General features: G+C 25.4%; 1 protein-coding gene across 4 annotated transcripts in view; it reads left to right on the top strand.

Annotated features, from left to right (window-relative positions):
- Positions 1 to 22,107, top strand: part of LOC127278070 (uncharacterized) — a 52,600-nt gene that overhangs the window by 16,767 nt on the left and 13,726 nt on the right. Inside the window, exons 1-4 of one of the 4 annotated variants that reach the window (XM_051299596.1) lie at positions 9,003 to 9,056; positions 11,963 to 12,195; positions 12,315 to 12,529; positions 16,746 to 16,845. In XM_051299596.1, coding sequence (XP_051155553.1) covers positions 12,164 to 12,195; positions 12,315 to 12,529; positions 16,746 to 16,845 — 347 coding nt within the window. In that variant the 5' untranslated portion in view covers positions 9,003 to 9,056; positions 11,963 to 12,163. Of the gene's footprint in view, positions 1 to 8,929; positions 9,057 to 11,962; positions 12,196 to 12,314; positions 12,530 to 13,103; positions 13,123 to 16,745; positions 16,846 to 22,107 lie in introns of those variants that run through there. The other 3 variants (XM_051299597.1, XM_051299599.1, XM_051299598.1) reach the window with 3 other exon arrangements.

A 22,107-nucleotide genomic window follows, 5' to 3' on the forward strand; every position in this document is an offset into this window, starting at 1 on the left:
TTTTTTATCAGATAATCAACCATCTCATTAATTAAATAGCTAAAAAAATAGTGTTCAAAAATATTTCGTTAGTAAAAAATGAGTTGTTTTCGGAATTTAATCACGGAAATGCATATATTTAATTCAGTATGATTATTTACAATGCTTAACTTAAAGTTAAATTATCTCACGCACGCAAGGGGAATCGAAACCGCGACCTAACGCAAACTAAACCTAATGCTTAACCAACTGATCTATCAACGCACTTGCTTTTATTTACAAGAATTCTGTCCTAAAAATGAACTATAAAATACTTTTATTTAAAATTATTGTTTTTCAAAATTTCATTTATTCAAATATTCTTCTTAGAATTAATTATTTTTATTATAAATAGATCAAACATTTTGAATATTATTATATAGATTGTAATAATTTTCAAGATATTCTATGATTATTTTTTGTGTTATTAAGAATATTCGTATAATCGCATGATTGTTAAATGCAATATATATTATATTCATTAAAATAATAAATTTTTCACTAATTATTAATTATATTTACGAATTCATCAAACTTAAGTAGCAAACAAGTTACAAAAGAAATTCTAAAATTATTCTTGTAAATTATATCGATGGCCCCTAAATGAAAACACGTTTTTCGCGAGTGCAGATAGAAAACACACTATTAAATAAAACAAATAGAAAACATCTTATTCAAAATGACAGTTGTTTGAAGGCTATGTTACAATTTTAATTAATGGTTATTTTTAAAGTATGAATGATACATTAAAATTTAAATTAATTTAAACGTTTATATTGTGTCAAACTAACGTTGTATCCTTAAATTATTTTATTTAGACATTTGATATTGGCTTAAAATAAAAACATAGAAAAGTTAAGAAAATTAGGTTACAAAATTTTCAGATGAGTTTTCTATTTTTTTTTTGTAAATAAGGGTGTTTTTTGTTTGCTCTCGCGAATAACGTGTTTTCATTTAGGAGCTATCGATATAAATTCTCAATGTAACATTAATAATTAAATCTACCTTTATTTTATTAATTCATTAATTTATTTCTTTGTTAAAGTAAGACAAAATAAATATTTCGAAGTCAAACTTATTAGCTTTATTAAAAGTTTTAATAGTTTTTTTTAAATTTATTCCATCCAATTTTCAATTTATTATTCAATTAATTCAATTCGTTTCATGAATTTTTATTTGTTTAATATTTAGTACAATTTTTAAAAAACTTTTCAGTTAATCGTTTAATTTTTTTAAGGATTTTCTTTTTTTCCCACACATCACATTATATTTCATAAACATTTCATAAATATTTCATTGAAAGATTTGAAATATTTCAATGCAAGGTTCATGAAATGTTGATGAAAACAGGAAAATGTCCGCCTATAAGAAATATTGCCGTGAAATTTTGCTGAAATATTACACATTAAGACTCCTGCAATATTACAAATGAAGACTCTGCAATATTCAAAAAATATTTCAAAGTTAGAAACTTTTCTAAAATATGAAATCAATCGTTATTTTCTAACATGTTCAACACCTTAGGATCCTTAGCATCGTTTAAGTTGGAATTTTTCTATAATATATTTTAATGAAATATTTCAGCAAAATTACACGGCAATATTACTTATAGGCGGACATTTCCCTAATTTCAGCAATATTTCAAGGACTTTACATTGGAATATTTCAAAATTTCAATGAAATATTTCAGAAATATTTAGAAAATATCATGTGCTGTGTGTGTTTATACGTTATTTTCTCATTTTGTTGTTAAGTTCCTTTATAATTTTTTATCATTATTTGCTCATTTAATAAATTTTATAGTTTTTCATAATTTTCTCATTTCTTAGAAATGTTGTCCCTTCTCTAAACTGAATAACTTTTTCCTTATATTATTCTTTTTTAATAGATTCTAGTCAGTTTTTTGCATTTTTTCCTGTATTTTTACAAATTTCCCAATCGTTCCTATATTTCAATAGTTTTTCGTTCTGTTATAACATTTTCTTTAATTTTTTAAAAATATTTCTGTAAATCATTTCAATTTTTTTTAATTTTCAGATTCTTTTTATATTCGTTTATAAATTCTTTTATTTTCTTACAACATTTTATTTTATACAATTTTTAACATTTCATAATTTTTTTAAAATTTAAAGCTGTTTAGTTTTTGTTTTGGGCATTTTTAAATATTTTAAGCTTTTTTCGTTCTTTAAAGCTTTGTTCTTATATTTTTTAAACTCCTTCATTTTATGAATAATCTCCTTAACTTTCTTATATTTTAAGAATTTTCTTTTCTTAACATTTCTATAGTGTGTTTTACAAAACTTAAGTTATTAGGATTTTTATACTTATTAAACTGCTTAATTTATTAAAAATTTGTTGGCTTATATTTTTCTCATCTTTTTGATAATTTACTTTACTTTTTAAATTTTTTATTCATGATTTTTTAGATATTTTAAAAAGTATTCTACATTTTTAAAAATTTGTGAATTATTTTTTAATAAATCTTGTTATTTTCTCTTATCCCTAGATTTATTCTTTTATTTATATTTTTATATATTTTGAACCATAAAAAAAATTATTGCAAACTTGTTTTGCTTATCACTACAAAATATAAAATATCAATAAAAATTAATTTATTTATAAATTATTTAATTTTATTAGTGAAAGTAATACTTTTTTTATTTATAATGAAGATTCAAAAACAGAAATTTAAACAAGCCTATTGGCAGATATATCCTGGACAAAAGATCCGGATAATATGTTAGGAATATTGCGAGCACGATGCTGGCACAGTCGGTCTTGTCATAAAGTAGGTGGCACAAAAGGTGCGTTACAGCAGGGACACGGTCCGCCGCTCGTTGTGCCTGTAACGTGCCAGACACGTTTGTTATCTGGGTACGTGCCTATTTTTGTAGGTAAAAGAAATTTTTAAAAGTAATTTTTAAGAAAATTTAAATAATTTTGAGGTTATGCTATTTAAAATGTTATTTTCTTACGATTTTTATTTATTTTAATTTTATTTGAAAATTTACTTAAAATAAATTTTCAAATTTAATAAATTATACGTTTTGCGCATAAAAATATTATTAAAAATAGATTTAGTTGATTTATTTAAAAAAATTAAAATCAATTTCAATTTATTTATACTCAAATAGATGTAAATCATGGAATAACAAATTTTATTCCTTTTAATTTTATAGATTATATCTATGACATACAAATTAGATGATTGCATTTTTATTATTTCAGAGTTCTTTTTAAGATGATATTTTCCTCTTAAAATAAGAGTATCCTCTTAAATGAAGAGGAATAATTTTACATAGAGGACAATCCTCTTAAACCTAGAGGACATCCTTTTGCAGCATATACTAGAGGAAAATATGGATTGAAATAAAAGGAATCCTCTTGAAACAAGAGGATTTTTTTTTCGGTGTGTTCCAAAATGATTAAAAAAATTATTTTAATCTTTTTTTGATACAATTACTTATAAAGATGCATATTTGAAAAATTATTAATTTAATTATTTGAAATCAAATTTTTCCCCTCGCCGTAATTGAAACATTTTTAAGATTTCTATTGGCTTCAATTACAGCGGGCAAAAGTATTTTCAAAATACGCGTAATTTTGGTCACCGGAATTGATACACCGAAACTGATACAAACGCGCCGTAATAGAAAATTACGGTATTAGTTTTAATTTCTCATATTTTTTTAAATAATCGATTTTTATAAAGTTAAAATTTCTTTTTAATATCTAAATAACATAAACTTTTAGTTTAATAAGTCTTCAATTGACTTTATATACAATGGAAATGTCAAATTTTCTATTTCAAAGGTATTTTTACTCGAATCGCGCCGTAATTAGTACATTTACCCTATTTTATTTATTGAGAAATATTTAATTTAGCTATTTAAAAAAAAAAATTTTTTTTACTGTCAGAAATGAAAGACGATGCTGAAGTACGCAACGTTTATGATAAACGATTTTTAAAAAAATTATTTTTTAAAATGAAAAATTCTATAATTTTTTGCGTAATAAACATTTTTTGTATTTTTCATTAATCAACAAATTATAAAAAAATTATAGAATTTTTCATTTTAAAAAATTATTACACTTTAAAAATCGTTTATCGTAAACGGTGCGTACTTCAGCTTCGTAATAAAAGAAAGTATATCTATAAGATTTTTGTATATTTTGTGCAGTGAAATTTTCATGGAAATTTGCAAAATAAACCTAAATTAAATAAAAGAATATTTTGCAATGATTTTAGAAAAAGTTATATGGTCACAGATTTCTTTTCTCTGTTTATATATATTATAAATACGTGTCAATTGGTTTAATGTTTTTTTATGATTTAGAAATGTGTAAAAATAGTCAACTATATTTTCACTTTTTTGACGCCTGCGTATTAAAGATAAAAAAAAATCTTTGCATCCGATTATTAAAGAAGTGCTGAATTATAATTATGTGTTAACAATCGACAGTTTTTATTTATTGACAATTTTAATTTTAGTTTTTGAAATAGATATTTTTATGACTATAGTAAAGTCTCATAATTTTCTTTAGTTCCTTTACAATTATTATATTGTCGGCTATGTTTTCTTGTTGATAATATTCTATCTTAAGACTTTACACAATATACATATAAAACTGAAAATGAAAGAATGATTATATATCACCTTTTGTTAATGCTCGTTCAGAGAACACATCAATTTTATATAATTTCAAAATCATTAAATTTTCAGTGTAATAAATAATATAGGTATATCAGTGAAAAAGAATAATTATATAAAATTACTAAAGTATTTTGAAATTTAATAAATTTACAACAGCAAAATTTTCTTTTATGGAATTTTTCAAGTTGAAGAGAAACGTATTTGAAACAGAAAAAATCTTATAAATTATATTTATTTCATGAGTTTCATATTCTTTTTAATCTTTATATTTTATGCATAAATTTGAATTTGAGGGTAAATTTTTTAAAATTAGGTTGATATAAATTTATTTCATTTTAGTGATACGAAAAATGTCAAGCGAATTTGGAAATATGATTGAAACAGATATATTTTTATTATTGGTTTTACTAAAATTGCACGAATTTAAATCATTGACTGACTTTTCACTTTTTCTTTACTGAAAACCAAATCATGAAAATAGAACTATGTTTTGTCTGTCTAAAATTGTCTTTTACTACTAAGTTTAAAGTTATAAGAATTCAAAACGTTTTGTTTGACTGCAATTCACTTTTTCTATTGATATCAAAATTACAAAAAAAAATTAATATTTTGTTTGACTAAAAATCAATTCAGCACCATAAAAAAAAATCATAAAAAATTGAGCCGTTGGATCGTATATATATATAGAAGGGCAAGTAAATTTATTTCGACCGAAAGAGCAGTCCCCCGGGCACTTGAAATTCGACTTTCGAATTTAAATATAGTTTGTTTATACTCTTATAGAGAATTTAATTGTGCATCTTTTTTTCTTAAAAAAAAATTACCATTACTTACCCTTTTCGGAAATGTTAAAGAAAAACTTTTATGAAAACGTTATAAGCTGCAGACAGCTTTCAATATGTTTACCACTAATAATTTTGTCTCGAAATAATTTGAACTTCCGGTCGGTCATATTTTTACTTACATATGGTTAGTTTCCATTGTCCCCACTCGCCATTTATCATAATTCTCGTCAACTACCGCACCTTGCTCTAGTGAAAATTTGGTGACTTTATGTTAAAATTAAAAGTTACTATAAAGTTACTAAATTTTCACTAGAGCAAGGTGCGGTAGTTGACGAGAATTATGACAAATGGCGAGTGGAGAAAATATGAACCAACCATATGTTAATAACTTGGTGAATTTTCGAATATGACCGACTGTCATGGCGACTGAGCAAGCTCTTTCTATTCGAGATGATAAAAAGGTCTATTGTGGAAGGAGCCTCAAAGAATTTTTTTTATCAACAGTTGGCAATGAATGCGCGCGCATCGTCTTAGGCTAAAAATCTTCAAGACGATTCGAGTTTGCTATTGTGGAAGGAGTCTAAAGGAGACGCTTGCTTTTCACCGAACGGTCAATACGTAGAACAGACAAAATGTCGAATGGCAAGTTGCCGAATGGACAAAATGTCGAAAAGCCAATACGTCGAACTGACAAAATGTCAAAAAGCCAATACATCGAACAGACAAAATGTCGAAAAGCCATAACCTCGAAAAGCCAAGACGTCGAACGATCAAAATGTCGAAAAGTCAAGACGTTGAACAGACAATACATCGAACGGACAAAATATCGATATGCCAAAATTTGGATAAACCAAAATCGTCGGTTAGATGCAGAAACGTGCCACTTCAGAGTAGTCTTGAAAAACGAGACATTTCAAAAAACATTTGAGAAACCTGCCATTCCAGCTGAGATTTGGAAAACATGCCAATTCAGAATTGACGTTCATTTTTTTTTCTTTAGGTTGGCAGTATTGAATGGTTATAAATTTTTTCATTACTATTTTTAATAATTATTTTATTTATTTCTTTGTTTTATTTATTTTAATTGTATTATAATTAATTAACTTTTTTCTATTATATAATTATTCTTTATTAATTTTATTAGTTATTATTTGTTTTTTGAAAATATAATATATAATAATTTCTTTGTATATTTTTGTGATTTTAGAAATTGTTAATCAAATAATGAATAATTAACAAATTTATTTAATAAATTCATTAAAATACTCTTTTTTCAAACAATAATAACAAACATGTAAAATACAACATGAAAAGTCATTTTCGTACAAGTTTAAGGTGCTTATATACCTCAAATTTCGATCAGATGAACATTATTTCTGGACCGTGAAAATGCGTGAAAAGTCATTTTCACGGCGGGTATTTTTGAATTGTTTTATACAAAAAATGTTTTTTTAAGAAATATAATATTAAATAATTGTTTTAGTATGTAAGAACACTTTAAAATAATGATAGAGAGATGATTTGATTAAAAAATTTAGCAAATTTTGCTTTAAAACGTTTTCTGCTACATGAAAGTGTAAAATGACGATGTTTGTGAAATGGTTTGTACAGTGCTTCTTCCTTGTTAGTGTCTCTCAGAGTTTTGTTTATGTTATGTCGGTTCTTTTTAACTTGTAATAAATAATGAGTGCTGAAAATAAATCGGTAAGTTGAAATGTTTATCAAATAAATTTAAATTCAACTAATTGTTTCGAATAACTGAAAGAAACATGTACACTGTACAAACCATTTCACAAACATCGACATTTTACACTTTCTTGTAGCAGAAACGTTTTAAAGCAAAATTTGCTAAATTTTTCAATCAAATCATCTTTTTATCACTATTTTAAAGTGTTCTTACATATTAAAACAATTATTTAATATTATATTTCTTAAAAAAAACATTTTTTGTTTAAAACAATTCAAAAATACCCGCCGTGAAAATGACTTTTCACGCATTTTCACGGTCCAGAAATAATGTTCATCTGATCGAAATTTGAGGTATATAAGCACCTTTATAACCTTTCAGTAGTGTCAACCTAAAGAAAAAAAAACGAACATCAATTCTGAATTGGCATGTTTTCCAAATCTCAGCTGGAATGGCAGGTTTCTCAAATGTTTTATGAAATGACTCGTTTTTCAAGACTGCTCTGAAGTGGCACGTTTCTGCATCCAACCAACGAAATATCGAAAAGCCAATACGTCGAACGGACAAAATGTCGTAAAATTTTATTGAGTCAAGTATAATTATAGTTAAGTCAATAAAATTTTTCGACATTATGTCCGTTCGCCGTATTGGCTGTTCGATGTTTTGTCTTTTCGATATTTTGGCTTATCGATATTTTGTCCGTTCGATGTATTGGCTTTTCGACATTTTGACCGTTCGACGTATTGGCTTTTCGAGGTTATGGCATTTCGACATTTTGTCTGCTCGATGTATTGGCTTTTTGACATTTTGCCTGTTCGACGTATTGGCTTTTCGATATTTTGCCTGTTCGACGTATTGACCGTTCGGTGAAAAGCAAGCGTCTCAGTCTAAAGAATAGTTAGGATGTTTTCGGGAATTGCTGACAGTATATTGACAGTAAAAAATTACCCAATCAGAATAAACATGCTGATGGAGCAGCCAATCACAACATACTGACAGTATACTCACAGCAACTCTCGAAAAGACCCTTGATACACTGAGAGAAATTTTGCTCAGCATCTGAACTTTTTGAGGAAGTGAATTTCTATTTCCATTTTGTGAAAACACAGTATTAAAATCGAACAGCAGCAGTATCAATCTCAGTGTAATTAGTTAATTTTTTTTTCAAAGTATAAATACATAATCTCAATCTAGTTTACTCAGAACAAAAATAACATCACGAAATCCATTCATTTACATTTTTTTTGAGCCTCTTGAAAGTTCAACTTTTGTGAAATCCTACGATACCCTACCTTATATAAAAAAAAACATCACTTCTATATAGACAATGGCACCTTATATCCTAGCATCATCGTGCTTCGGGGTTCAAGCGAAAGCGAAACCACTGGTCCAGCACCAATACCATCACACACATCAAGAAGATAAAAAAGAGAAAGGTCGAGAGAATGAAAGTATTTGTACAGTCTATATACATACATATATTGATGGTGTGTGGGACAGAGAGGCATTTTGCAGAAAACTTTCACTACTTCAAAGTCTGACATGTGTATTGAATATATATATGCACTCCTATAATTCCCCCCTAGTATTATCTTTTAGAACTATTTAGAAATATAGAGATAGAGATATAGAAAGAGGGAGAAAAATTCTGAGAGTGGTAGAAAGAAAGAAAGAGAGACAAGACGGCGGAGATACGTGAACTATGAGGATGCTGCTCTGAGTAGAAACAGAGAGAGAGAGGGAAGGGGGTCTTGGGCCCCAACTTTGTAGTACCACCTTGATATCCCTAATCGACTCGCTCAACTCAGCCACAACTCAGACCCAGACTTGATTCGGAAAATTTGCCAGTGGTCCCTCGATAGCGAGAGCGCGACGGCGCGTTGCTTTAAACGAAGCGCCTTCAATTTTTACGTAGGTGCCATGTGCGAATAATGTTACATATAAAAGCCGGGTCTTATCATTTCATAATTTTGTGTCATTAAATTTACATTACACTTTTTCGCAATTTTATTCATTAAAAACTTATACTTTTTTTAAACTCTATTGATAATATTTTTGGAAAATAATTAAATTTTTATTTAATAAACGAAAATTATTTTCTTGAGTTTTTGAAAAAAAATAGTCAATTTTTGATGCAATGGAAAAAAAATTTATTTCATTCAAATAATCGGTTACTTTACTATTGTCAAATAACATTTATAATTATTATTTGATGCAATTAAATGATATTTGTTTCAAAATACAGAAATTACTGGTTCAAATACAGTTTATTTAATAAAACTTGATTATTTGAATCAAATAAATTTTTTTCAGTGTAAGGAAAAAAAAATATTTGGCATTCTTTAATTAATTTAAATTTAATATCCATAAATAATTACAATTTGAAAAAAAAAAATTTTTTGTTCGAAAAGTGAATTTTCTTGTATTCAATCAAGATTTGTGATTTTTGATGAATAGAAAAATTTGATGAAGGGAAAAATTGATTTTATTTCTCCCAACTTTTATTGTTGCTTCACTGGAGAAAATTTTTTTTTATTTTTTTATTTTTTTGAAATGTAAAACAAATTTTCTATACACGTAATATTTCAAATTTGAAGTTTTTAAATAAAATTTTCAACTTAAAAATTTTCTGAAACATAAATTTGAAATTTTTGAATTAAAAATTGAAAGTTTTTATTAAAATTTTTTTTTAACCACAACAATTGAATTTTTCGGCTAAAATCAAATAAAATTCTTGCGATTGAGATTGTAAAAAAATGTTTTACAGCACGAAAAATCAACGAAACTTTTTGCTCTTAAAACAAAATATTTTTCTCCATGTTGATTACAAAATTTTTTTTTTTTTTTTTATGAATTTTTGACATTTTCATTGATGTTAGGAATAAAGTTATAAAAAGTAAAATCAAAAGTGGAACAGAAATAAATTCAATTCAAAATATATTTGTCTACAAAATCGAAAGTTGAAATGTGAAAAAGGCTCAAAGGTTTTAATTTCGGCAAACTTAATTTAAATATTTATTGCATCATAAAAATTTGAAGTGATTTGCAATTGCGCAAAAACTTTCCAGTTCCGGGATTAAAGTGTGGATATTTACAACTGACATCACCAGTTAATTAATTTTTAATAAAAGTTTGTGTATAAAAATATTATTAAAAAAATTATTTAAATAATTGAATCTAAATAATAACAAATTTTAAAAAACAATTTTTTTTTGTATTAAAAAAAATTTTTGGATTTTATTTCTCTATAAATATAAATAAATGTGAAAAATTCATAAAAAGTTGAATTAAAATTTGTTGTGAGTGGAGTAAAACATTATTAAAAAAATTGCTAATTTAATGATAATTTAATTAACTATAAATTAAAATTAATATCTTTGAGCCTGCATGATGATATATATGTAAATATGAAAATTACTTTCATTAAAAAAAATTTTTTTTTTTTTTATTCAAAATAAACAAGTTCATATATCAATTTCTTCTTTGGATTTTAAATTTATTTAATCTGATCTATACTGATAAATTATTAAAATTTACATCTCACTGATAAAATAAATGGGATTTTATTTTAAAAATATTATAAGCTCTAGAGCTTAATATTGCAAAATTCAGTAATTAATGCAAATTTGTTTTTTTTTTTCAAAAAAAAAAAGGAAATTTATTTTTCTCGTCGTGAAGAGAGACCGGTTATTAAATTTTTATAACACAAGATCAATAATGTTATCTGAAAATGTCAACTATCGATTAAACTACAAATTTACGATTGTTAATAAAATTTATATTTTTTTATTATATTCTAGAAAGTGAAAACTACTGACTATTTATACCATTGAAAATACGTGGTGATAGAAATTGCTCATTTATGATTGATTTATACATTAATGACCAGTTTCCTTCAATGAAATTACGATTTCAACTCATTATTTTCTCATGTATGGGAATTTTTTCCTAATTTGTCACTTCCAACCATGGAAAATTGTTAGGGTATTAAAATAAGATGCAACGCTATTATTTTAATGTTAAATTGGATTCAAATAAGAGTATTGCATCTTATTGGAATACCTCATAATTTCCTGTGAGTTTTTTTTTTCAGTAATTAGAGACAAAAAAAGAATAAATTACGAGTTAATATATCGAGTTTTGAGTTAAAAAAAAAGAATTTAAATTTATAATTTTGTTTTTATTTTCTTTTTAAAAAAAAAGTTTCAAAAATTTTTATTTATTTTGATTTTAGTCTCATTTTATAAAATCTTATATTGTCGAGTTTTCAGTTAAATAAAAAGTTTTTTTTTGAATTTATAATTTTATTTTAATTTTTTTTTCCAAAATTGTTTCAAAATTTTTATTCATTTAATTTTATTCTTATTTAAAATTTTTGATTTCAAAATTAAATTGTAGCTTTCTTTATTGAAAATTTCAACATCAATAAATTTTAATTTAAATGAAACTTGAATACAAAAGATATTAGTTTCATTATATACAATGGCTTGAAACTATTTTTCAGTCTAAAAAAAAAAAAAAAAAATTAACGTGAAAGTGCATGACAGACAAATCTTTGAAATATGATGCATATGACGAAAGTCTCTTTATATGTATTGGTCATTTGAATATGTACGCACTTGAAATCATAAGTAAATAGAAAATAGAAACTATAAAAAAAAAATATTTAATACCGTAGAAATTTTTTAGTCCACCGGTGAGAATATTATTTATATATATTATAAAAAAAAAAATACTAAGAACGATAAAAATGAATAAATTGTGAAAAAGAAATAAAAAAATTTTAATTAATAAATTTTTCTATTATTTTATATTAGAAAAAAAGAAAACATTATGATTTCTTTTAAAAAAATAATCGTGTATTGTGATCTTTATAACCTTTGCGGCTAGTGAAACTAATGAAGAAGAGAAATCGAAAAACCGCGAATTATAATTAATTACCATAATTTTCAATAAAAAAATAATATATATATTTATACACTTTGTGCAATAAAAATTATATAATTAATTTTTAAAATATGCACACAAATAATGATAGCAGTTCTGATAGGTATTTTCTTCTGATTCTTTTATTTCTTTTGAAAATTTTTTAAAAATTTTAAAAGATTAATAAAAAATTTTGGAAAATACTTTTCTTTTTTATTCTTTGAAAAAAAAATTATTGTTTAGAACTTCATCGGAGATTCATTTAGAGAAAATAATTTCTGAGGAATGTCGTCACCTCTTTATGTTAAATGCAAATAAAGAATTAAGGTGGACGATGTACGAATCAAAAGACGTACAACGTCTAGTTTCGCCGGCATCAAAATTCGTAAGATGTGCCATTGTTATAAGTATGATACTAGCCACTGCAATCATCTTGCACTTCAGTCACTATAGACCCAGTAAGTTATAAAACCAAAGTTTCATTTTTCAACTAAATTGTGTCTTTGCTTATTTAGAAAATAAAAATAAAATTATTTTATAAAAATATTTCAAAAATCAATTTATCACTTGCTCCATATATATAGAAACAAATTTATTTCAAACAACCAAATTTTGTTTGAAATAACCAAATAAATATATTGCTTTATAATTATAATAAAAATTTTGGTTTAATAAACTAAAAGTTTATTTGCTTCAATCAAATATTCTTTCTTCGTTCGAAGAATTTATTAAAATAAACCACTTTTATTTAGATCAAATAAATATTTATTTAAATCAAACAAATTTTGATTGAAAGAACCAAAAAATTGTGTTAATGCAAAAAAATGGTATTTTAGGTTACAAAAAAAAAAAACTTTGCTCTGAGTGTACTGTCAAAGAAATGTATCCTCTTATTCATTCAATTTATCTTATCAGATTAATTGTAAATGAGATAATTTTTTTCTACTTTTATTTATTGCTATTCTAAGTTGTGTTGCCATTTCTAGAACTGTCCACTACATTTCCTTTACTAATTTTATAGTAGCCATTACCTTAGCAAGTTTTTCTTCATGTAATTTTTTATATTTGTGTTGTGCAATTTTCGCTTTTTATATTTTTGAACTAAGGTAAATGCACCAGTAATCGTCAGTGCATTAGTTATCGGCAGCTAGTACATTATATTGTAAAAAATAAGATCAGTGTAACTTTCTTGTGTTATTAATTGTGTGTTTTGATAAAATAAAACCTTTCGGCATCGAAAGGATACAAATTCGTCGTGTTAATAGTAAATTTTTAATTAAAAAAGTTTATTTTTTCTTGACAAGACCACGTACTGACTAGATCTTCGGCATTTCTTAAAGTTCTGCTTAGGCGAATGACATATAAAAAATAACTTGTGATTAGTAGTGTAAAGTGAATTGAAAGTTAAGCTTATGTTTTTATCATAAAGTAATGAAACTACTATTGATGGATTGAAAAAAATAAATTAATATTTAAATTTTTATTTTATTATTAAGGAAAACGATAACTAAAACTCTAAATTCATCGTGTGTCAGTAATCGTCAGAGATGACGATAACTAAAAAATTTTTAAGTACATAAACAACTGACTTTTTTATTGAGTGATGTTAAAAAACTTTGTTTTCAATGTAAAAATAAATTTTGTATATTATAATATTAATAGATTTTAGTTATCGTCAACTGAAAATTGGATGAAATGAAAGTTATTTTATATTTTCTTTTATGACGATAACTAAGGCAGGAGGCTGTCGAAAACTAAAACATGTAGTTTTTGTGTAGTATTTCTTAGTTAATTAATTTAAAAAGAAGTATTATTAAATTTAATTAAAAAGTAAATTAAGAAAAATATTTTTGTTAATGTTAAATATGTTTTATTATATTAAAAATTTGTTTATAATTTCATATTTTTTATAATTTTTTTCTTTTTTTCAAATTATTTATTTTATTTATTTTTTTTTAAATTTTATATTTATTTATTTATTATAGAAAAGTATAGTATATTAAGGTCATGTGACTGTTAGGTCTGTAATTTCAATTTGTCCGTAACTTATCTCGTAAAATGCTGAATGGATTAAGATGAAATTTTGTGGAGGAATTTAAAATATGATTCAGAATGGTTGTGAAGTACGAAAATATTGATATATTGTTAAATAAATATAATAAAAGGCATAAAAATTGTTAGAAAATCGCAGACACTCCTAACCCTACATTTTCTAATTATATAGAATTATTTTATTCAAGTATTTTATAATAATTATTTAACAATATATCAACATTTTCGCACTTGGTAACCATTCCTTTTATCATATTTGGAACTTCTCCATAAAATTTCAACTCAATTCATTCATTATTTTATGAGAAAAGTTACTGAAAATTAACATTCCATACCTAACAGTCACATAACCTTAAATTGAATGTAAATGTATATTAAATTTCATTTCTAGTATTGTATATTTGCTTCATATACAATATATTAAATTTAATACAGATTTTTCTAACAGTGAATTGCTATAATTATACTATAATATATAAGAAAATCAATTTAAAAAGTTTGTTTTCATATTTTAATATTACTGCCGATTACTAATGCTTTTACTTGACGATCACTAAGGCAATTAGTTTTCATCTTCGCCGATAACTAACACATTTGCATGTTACGAACTTTATTTATAAATAATTATTAACAATAATACTATTTTTAAAAAACAAGAGTTAATTATGCTTCTTTAGACTTTAATTTATTCTTAAATATTAATTATTAGTTTAGAAATACCGTTTAACATTGTTTAATACACAATTAAAGTTGTCAATTCGGCTTAAGATGACGATTAATAGTGCATTTACCTATATCTGAAAAAAAATTTTATTATAAATAAATATATATATTTTAAATTATTTCAATATATATATATATATCTGCGAATGAGAATAAAATTCTTGAAACGTTGATAATTTTAATTTTTAAATAATTTTAATTAAGGGTATGTGGGAACCTCCCACGTGACCTAGTATGGGAAAATGTGTTTTGGTAGTATACATCTTACTCTAAAACGAGAAAAGATTTTTGTCTAAAATTTTGAGGGAATATAGATTTGGATACAAGGAATCTCGCTGTTCTCCGAAAAATAGATAATTTTGTGTTAAATTATTAAAAAATGAATTTTAAAAAGTGTCATTTTTAAACGAAAATGAAAAGAAACATGGCGGCGTATACACAGACGTTGCTTTAAGGCCTGAGCAGAATAAAAACTTAACCGGAATCGTAATCGCAAACGCAACCGGAAGAATGAGTTAGAGAAAGATAGATAGATTGTTTGTCCTTCTCTATAACTTATTCTTCCGGTTGCGTTTACGATTACGATTCCGGTTACGTTTCTATTCTGCTCAGGCCTTGAGTGGGTCAGTGCTCCAGTAAACAGCGCCAATTCGAGCGAGTGGCCGCTGAATGAACTATGACAAAATACATTATTTTACTATTTATTTCTTTATTTTTATTATTTTTACGTTAAGTTATGGTAAATGAGTAGAACAGCGAGATTTCTTGTACCAAACAAAATCATTTCTCCAAAATTTTAACCCGAAATCATTTTTTATTTCAGAGAAAGTTTCAAACCACAAAAAATTGTCCTTTGCCCACATACCCTCAAGTAGTACAAGAAAAAAATTTATTCAATACAAATAGTATAAAATAAACATTAATATTTAACTTAAATAATAAATATTTGACACAAATAAACATTTATTTGATAGTATAAGATAAATAAACGATTATTTGCAAATCAAATAAATTTTTTTTATCATTGAATTTCTTTTTGTTGATAATCTTTTATAAATTAAATTTTTTATAAATTAAAGTTTTTTTAATTCCTTACTCAGAAAAATTATATATTTATATCTGAGCCAAATAAATATTTATTTGGTTTAAATAAAAATTTTATTTGTGCTACATAAAATTTGTTTATTTAAATCAAATAAAAAGTTATTGTGCTCTGAGACAAATAAATTTTTATTTGATTCAAATAAATTTTATTTGTCTCAAATAAACGAAAATAAAAGATTTCTCTGGATGAAATTTTTTAAAAATTATATTTGCTTTGAATGTTGTCTTTTATAAATACAAAAATTATTCTTTCTAAATACTCTCTAAATTTGAATCAGCTAAAATCCGCTGATTGGCAGCGAATAGTCGCTGATTGAAAAAGCTATAAGTATGCAGCTGCGAATCAGCGACTAACAACTATTTCAATCAGCGGAATACTCCATTTTAAAATAAATTTATCTTCCCACGAAAATGACTGACGTTCGCCGATTCGTGATTCGCTATTTTATTAGCTGTAACCGCTGATTTGCAGTGAAAACTTTATTCGCTGATACAAACAGTGAAATTTTCGCTAATTCAAATTTAGAGAGTACAACGTGAGAAAAGAAAATTCATTTAAATTGTTTTATTATTAATAAATTGAATTAAACTGTGATTTGAAAAATGAATTTACCTACTTGTTTTTGTTTATTAAAAAAATGTCTTATTTGTTTTGTAATATCTTCATTGCAATTTTAAAGTAACCGTATGAGTTTTTACTCAAGTGCTTAAAAAAACAACATTTTATATCTTTATTATAAGAATATTTTAACAACACTTTTATTGAAAAAAAATTGTTTTTATTTCTATTTTCAGAACAGACCTTCTTGTCCTGTGATAGACCATGTCATCATTTAGATTGGCCAATGATATGTCGCGTAAAACTCACACTCGAAGTATTCCAAACATTAAGCAAGTGAGTATTTAATAATCAAAAATATATTTAAATTAATGCATACGTAACAGATGATGCATAATGAAATAAAATATAAAATAAAAATCGTGATACTAATAAATATTAATTATTATTATATTATATGTATAGGATATGCTTACCTATCATATTCAGCTATACTTATAATTTTGATCAAAAATAAATCATTGTTGAATAAACAAAAATTAGTTTTTCAAATAAATCTGTAACTCTAGTATCTTCATCTTATTTTTCTTTTGTATACAGGGTAATCACTGTAAAACGAAAGGTATTAATTTAATACCTACTTTAGGTACTAAATTGTTATTTGGTTCTATTTTGATACCTAAAATCGATACTATTTTAGTACTTTCTTTTTACAGTGATGAAACTAAGAAATTGTACACAAGGTTGTGTTGCTAAATTATAAAGTGAAACGTCCCGAATGTTACGTATGTGAAATGTTATATTTGGGACGTTTCACTTTATAATTTATCATCACAACCCTGTGGAACAATTTTTCAGTTTCATTACTTTGTGCAAAGTGACCAGTACAGTGTTATATAATTATAGATTTCTTATAATAAAAGTTTATTCAACAATAGATGATTTCTTTTTGACCAAAATGATCACAGTTAAGTATAGTCAAGTTAAGAAAAACTCGTACATGTACGAAAACAAATGGATAGAGAAAAAGTGAATAAGAAAATTGATTTTTTGCAACACTAACCTCTAAAGTTAAATTTTACACACCGAAAAGTGTGTGTAAAGAAGCTCTTTTTAAAACGGTGTGTAAAGTGATTCACTTTACGCACCGAAATTTTTCTCACATAATATAAGGATTGTTTTAGACCATACAAAACCACAAAATTAAAGAAACTACTAATACTATATTGAGATTGAAATATTGAAAATATTATGAATCTTATGAATCAGTGATTTATATTTAGAGTTGATCCTTTTTGTATATTTTGAATTAAAAAATCACAAACATAATCTAAAATTGGGTTATTTTTCTCGTGGAGCGTCACATATTGGCCATATTGGGATCAGAAATCATAGGGAATCATGGGAAAAATAACCCACTTGCGGTAGCCATCTTGAAATTTCATCTCTCTCTCTTAAGCATATGTTAAAAAAGAGACGGAACGAAAAATGGCTACCACAAGTTGGTCGACACCAGATGGCGTATCGCAGTTCTGCGGTTCCCAATTATGATTTATAAGTAATTTTGTCTTTGAAATCTTAAAACTGAGAGTGGCTAATGGCTATAGTGTATTAGGCGCTCGGACTGTCTGTCCCAACGGCAATATCTACTTTGAGTTGTCTGGAAGTCGGCTAGATCTGTACATATCTTTATATTGGTCAGATTTAGTCTCCTACGCTCAATTCGAAGTAGATATTGCGGTTGGGACAGACAGACGAAGCTGAAGTACGCAACGTTTATGATAAACGATTTTTAAAAAAATAATTTTTTAAAATGAAAAATTCTATAATTTTTTGCGTAAAAAATATTTTTTGTATTTTTAATTAATCAACAAATTATAAAAAAAAAAATTTTAGGCAAAAAATTATAGAATTTTTCATTTTAAAAAATTATTTCTGTAAAAATCGTATATCGTTGCGTACTTAAGCTTCGTGACAGACAGTCCAAGCGCCTACACGGAAAGTTAACAAATATCAAATTTTGTAAAAATATAATTTCAAGTCGTAGAAAATATGGTAAAAAACAAAATTTTCTTATAAAAAAAAATATTCATATAGAAGAATTATATGAAATTAATTATTAACTATTTTTTCTTTTTAAAATAACTAGATATTTTTTAACAAGATGAATCTACACAGAAAAAAAATTTATTTGATTCAAATAATCGGTTACTTGAATATTATCAAATAAATATTTTTTTTTATCAAATAATTATTATTTGAGTCAATTAAATGGTATTTGTTTCAAATACAGAAATTATTGGTTCAAATACAGTTTATTTAATTCAAAATTTCAAATAAATATTTATTTGATAATATACATTGTCAAGTAATCGATTATTTGATTCAAATAAATTTTTTTTTACTTTTGGTATGTTTTCCAATGTTTTGAAAACTGAGACTTTTTTATACACGTATTAGAATGAGCCAAAAGTTTTGAACGTTTAAGGGTGAATCTCTCGAAAAGGACAAATGCTGAATTAAGAAAAAAAAAAAAAAATAAGTTCAAAACCACTGTTATGACTATTGCTATGGGAAGAGAAGGACCTAAATAAGTCTCTAAAATACGTTGTTACGATCTTTATGAACATTATTGTTTAAAAAATAATTGTTTAATATTTTGTCACCGATACAATGATCGAATCCGTTTAAATCTTGTTACTCGAGGGTTTTTGGGGTCGCTAAACACGAATCCGGTGTTAGTTTTTCAAAATTCAAAATGGCGGATCCAATATGGCAGACGACAATTTCAAAAATCAATCCAATTTACTTGAAAATGGTTATTCGGGGGTTTTTGGGGTCGCTGATTACGAATTTAAGGTCCGTTTTTAAAAATTCAAATGGCGGTCGACAGTTTTAAACATCCATCAAATTTACTTGAAAAAAGTTACTCGGGGGTTCTTGGGGTCGCTGATTACGAATCTGGAATCAGTTTTAAAAAATTCAAAATGTCGGACAATTATCTTTTAAATCTATTTAATTGGCTTCAAAATCGATAATTAGGGGTTTTCAATGACGGTGAACACAAATCTGAAGGTAACCCGAGTAACCATTTTTAAGTAAATTGGATTGATTTTTGAAATTGTAGTCCGCCATATTGGATCCGCCATTTTGAATTTTTGAAAACGGACTTCAAATTCGTAATCAGCAGACGAAAATCTTGAAGGAACGATTTCGTTTGATTTTTTTAACATTATTATTCGATAATATTACATGTTCTTTTTTTTTTGACATGGCTCCCTTTGACCCCCTGTAATTCCGAAAGGGGGCATATGCTCATCTTGAAATTTTGCAGGGATTATTGGGTCATCATATGTTACCATTTGGCATAAAGAAAGTTTCAAAATTCGAGGTACGAAAAAGGTGCATTTTTTTGCATGAGGCTTTATAATCGATGGATGTGACTAGCGATCACGGAGGGGAGTTTTCTTCCTTTAGGCGTAGCCAAAATTTATTGATTCTAATATAAAAATAATAAATTTTATAAAAAAAAGTAATAATAGTATTCGCGATATTTAAAAGAATATTCTAAAAATTATTAATAATATTTATTATTTATTTATCAAAAAACTAAATTTAAAGTGGTCACGGAGGGGAGTTTTTTTGTGTCGACGAACATTGCGAAACTGAAAATCTTTCTGACACTTATTGTTTTCATTTCTTTCATGATGTTGTGTACTGACCAAAACAACATCGTCACTGTAAACACTTTTGAATTCTTCATTTCTCAATTATCATTTTTTTTTTTCATTTACTCATTATATTTGTAATTGGTCACGGAGGGGAGTTTACTTTGCGAACAAAACTTATTTAATTCTAGGAAAAAATATTTTACAAATATTCTGTTTTACACTTTATAAATCAATTATAAATAATGTAATTAGTAGATGTTACTAGACAAAAGATGTTTTCCTATTGCAGTATGAATGCAATAATTCTTCTTTAAATAAAACTTACTTCGCGAACGGTAACGGAGGGGAGTTTTTACACTATATAAACATGATTATATTCAATTATTTAAAATTGTCAATTTTTTTTTATAAAATCTTATTAAATTCTGTTGACTTCTATAATAAGGCCCGCAACATTTTCAATTATTATAATTATTTATTAAAAATAATGTCATGAACGTGTCATTTGTCCTTTTTGTGAGAATGACCCTTAAATAAACGAAATTTTTTTTGCAAATTCTTTAAGGGTTAAGGTTAAGGAGTTATTAATTTAATAATTGTTTAATTTAGTGTTTTATTTTACATGGCCATGGTAATTTTTAATAATTTATAGATTGAAAAAAATATTTAGTACATTTGAACGTTCAGAACTTTTAGCTCGTGTATTATATAAAAAGTAAAATACTTTTATAAAATTTGATATTTTTTTTCTTTCTGTGTAATGTACAGTATGGGCGTTCTCTTTGTGCATTTTCAATCCAAAAATTACAAACATAACCTAAAATTTTTTGCCTCTAAGGTTCCTTTTTCTTGCGGAGCGTCACATATAACAGTGAAGACTAAGAAAATGTATGCACAGAAAAAACCTTGTCTCGTTTTTGATGCAAATCAAAATGAGCCAATGCTAAACGACAGAGACAGTGGCGCCACCAACCTGGTTCATTTTTGTTGCACATCAAAATGAGCCGCCTACACGGCTCATTCTGAGTTCAGTTTTTTTCTGTGTGTGAATAGAGTGTGATGAATGAATTGGTAAATGAGAAGGTTAAAAAGTAAAAAAAATGTGGTATCGGCAAAAGGAACTGTAAACAGAAGCTCTGATACTTAAATTTAGGATAAGAATTGCGATTAGATTAAATTAATTATGTAAAATTAAGGAATTTGAATTTTGATATATCTTTGAAGTCTCAAACCCTGCTTTATGGAGGGCGAGTAAATAAAGTATAATAATTTTAATATATTTATTATTAATTACTAATCATAATTAATAATTGCATACATGATGTACTATTTTGTTGAAAGTATATATATTACACTATTATTTAGTAAATTAATACGTGCGATAAATTTACATATTCAGAATTTATAAACATAAAAGAGTAATTCTATATAAATATACTATATATATATAAGGAAAGGATATTTCTTAATATCATAATTGTATACAACAATTATTATTTATCATTACATAAATCTGATAATAGCTATACTTGAATTAATCAAATTTTGAAAGATTGCCATTGCACGCGAATCTAATCTATTTTACACCCAAGGTATTGCGGAATCCATATTATATAAGGAAACAGGTGTAATAAATCTATATAATGAGAAAGAACAGCCGCACTTTATAAAATGGAACATGTGTTTGAATCAAAAGATTTGTACTCACAATGATTTACTTTTTTCTTTAGTGAAATAAGAAATAAATTTAATTAAGTACATATCATAAACTTGACAGATATAAACGTTTTTTTAAAAATATTCTTGTTTATAATTATAAGCAACATTCAAATTTTTATTTTTTCATTTAAAATATTTAAATAAAGTATTATAGGATTAAAATTTTATAGTATTATAATAGGTTTTAGATAATGTACCGTCAACTGGG

The sequence above is a fragment of the Leptopilina boulardi genome, unplaced genomic scaffold (assembly GCF_019393585.1).
Source record: "Leptopilina boulardi isolate dan_hultmark-lab unplaced genomic scaffold, ZJU_Lbou_2.1 LbouV2_194, whole genome shotgun sequence".
Taxonomy (NCBI): domain Eukaryota; kingdom Metazoa; phylum Arthropoda; class Insecta; order Hymenoptera; family Figitidae; genus Leptopilina; species Leptopilina boulardi.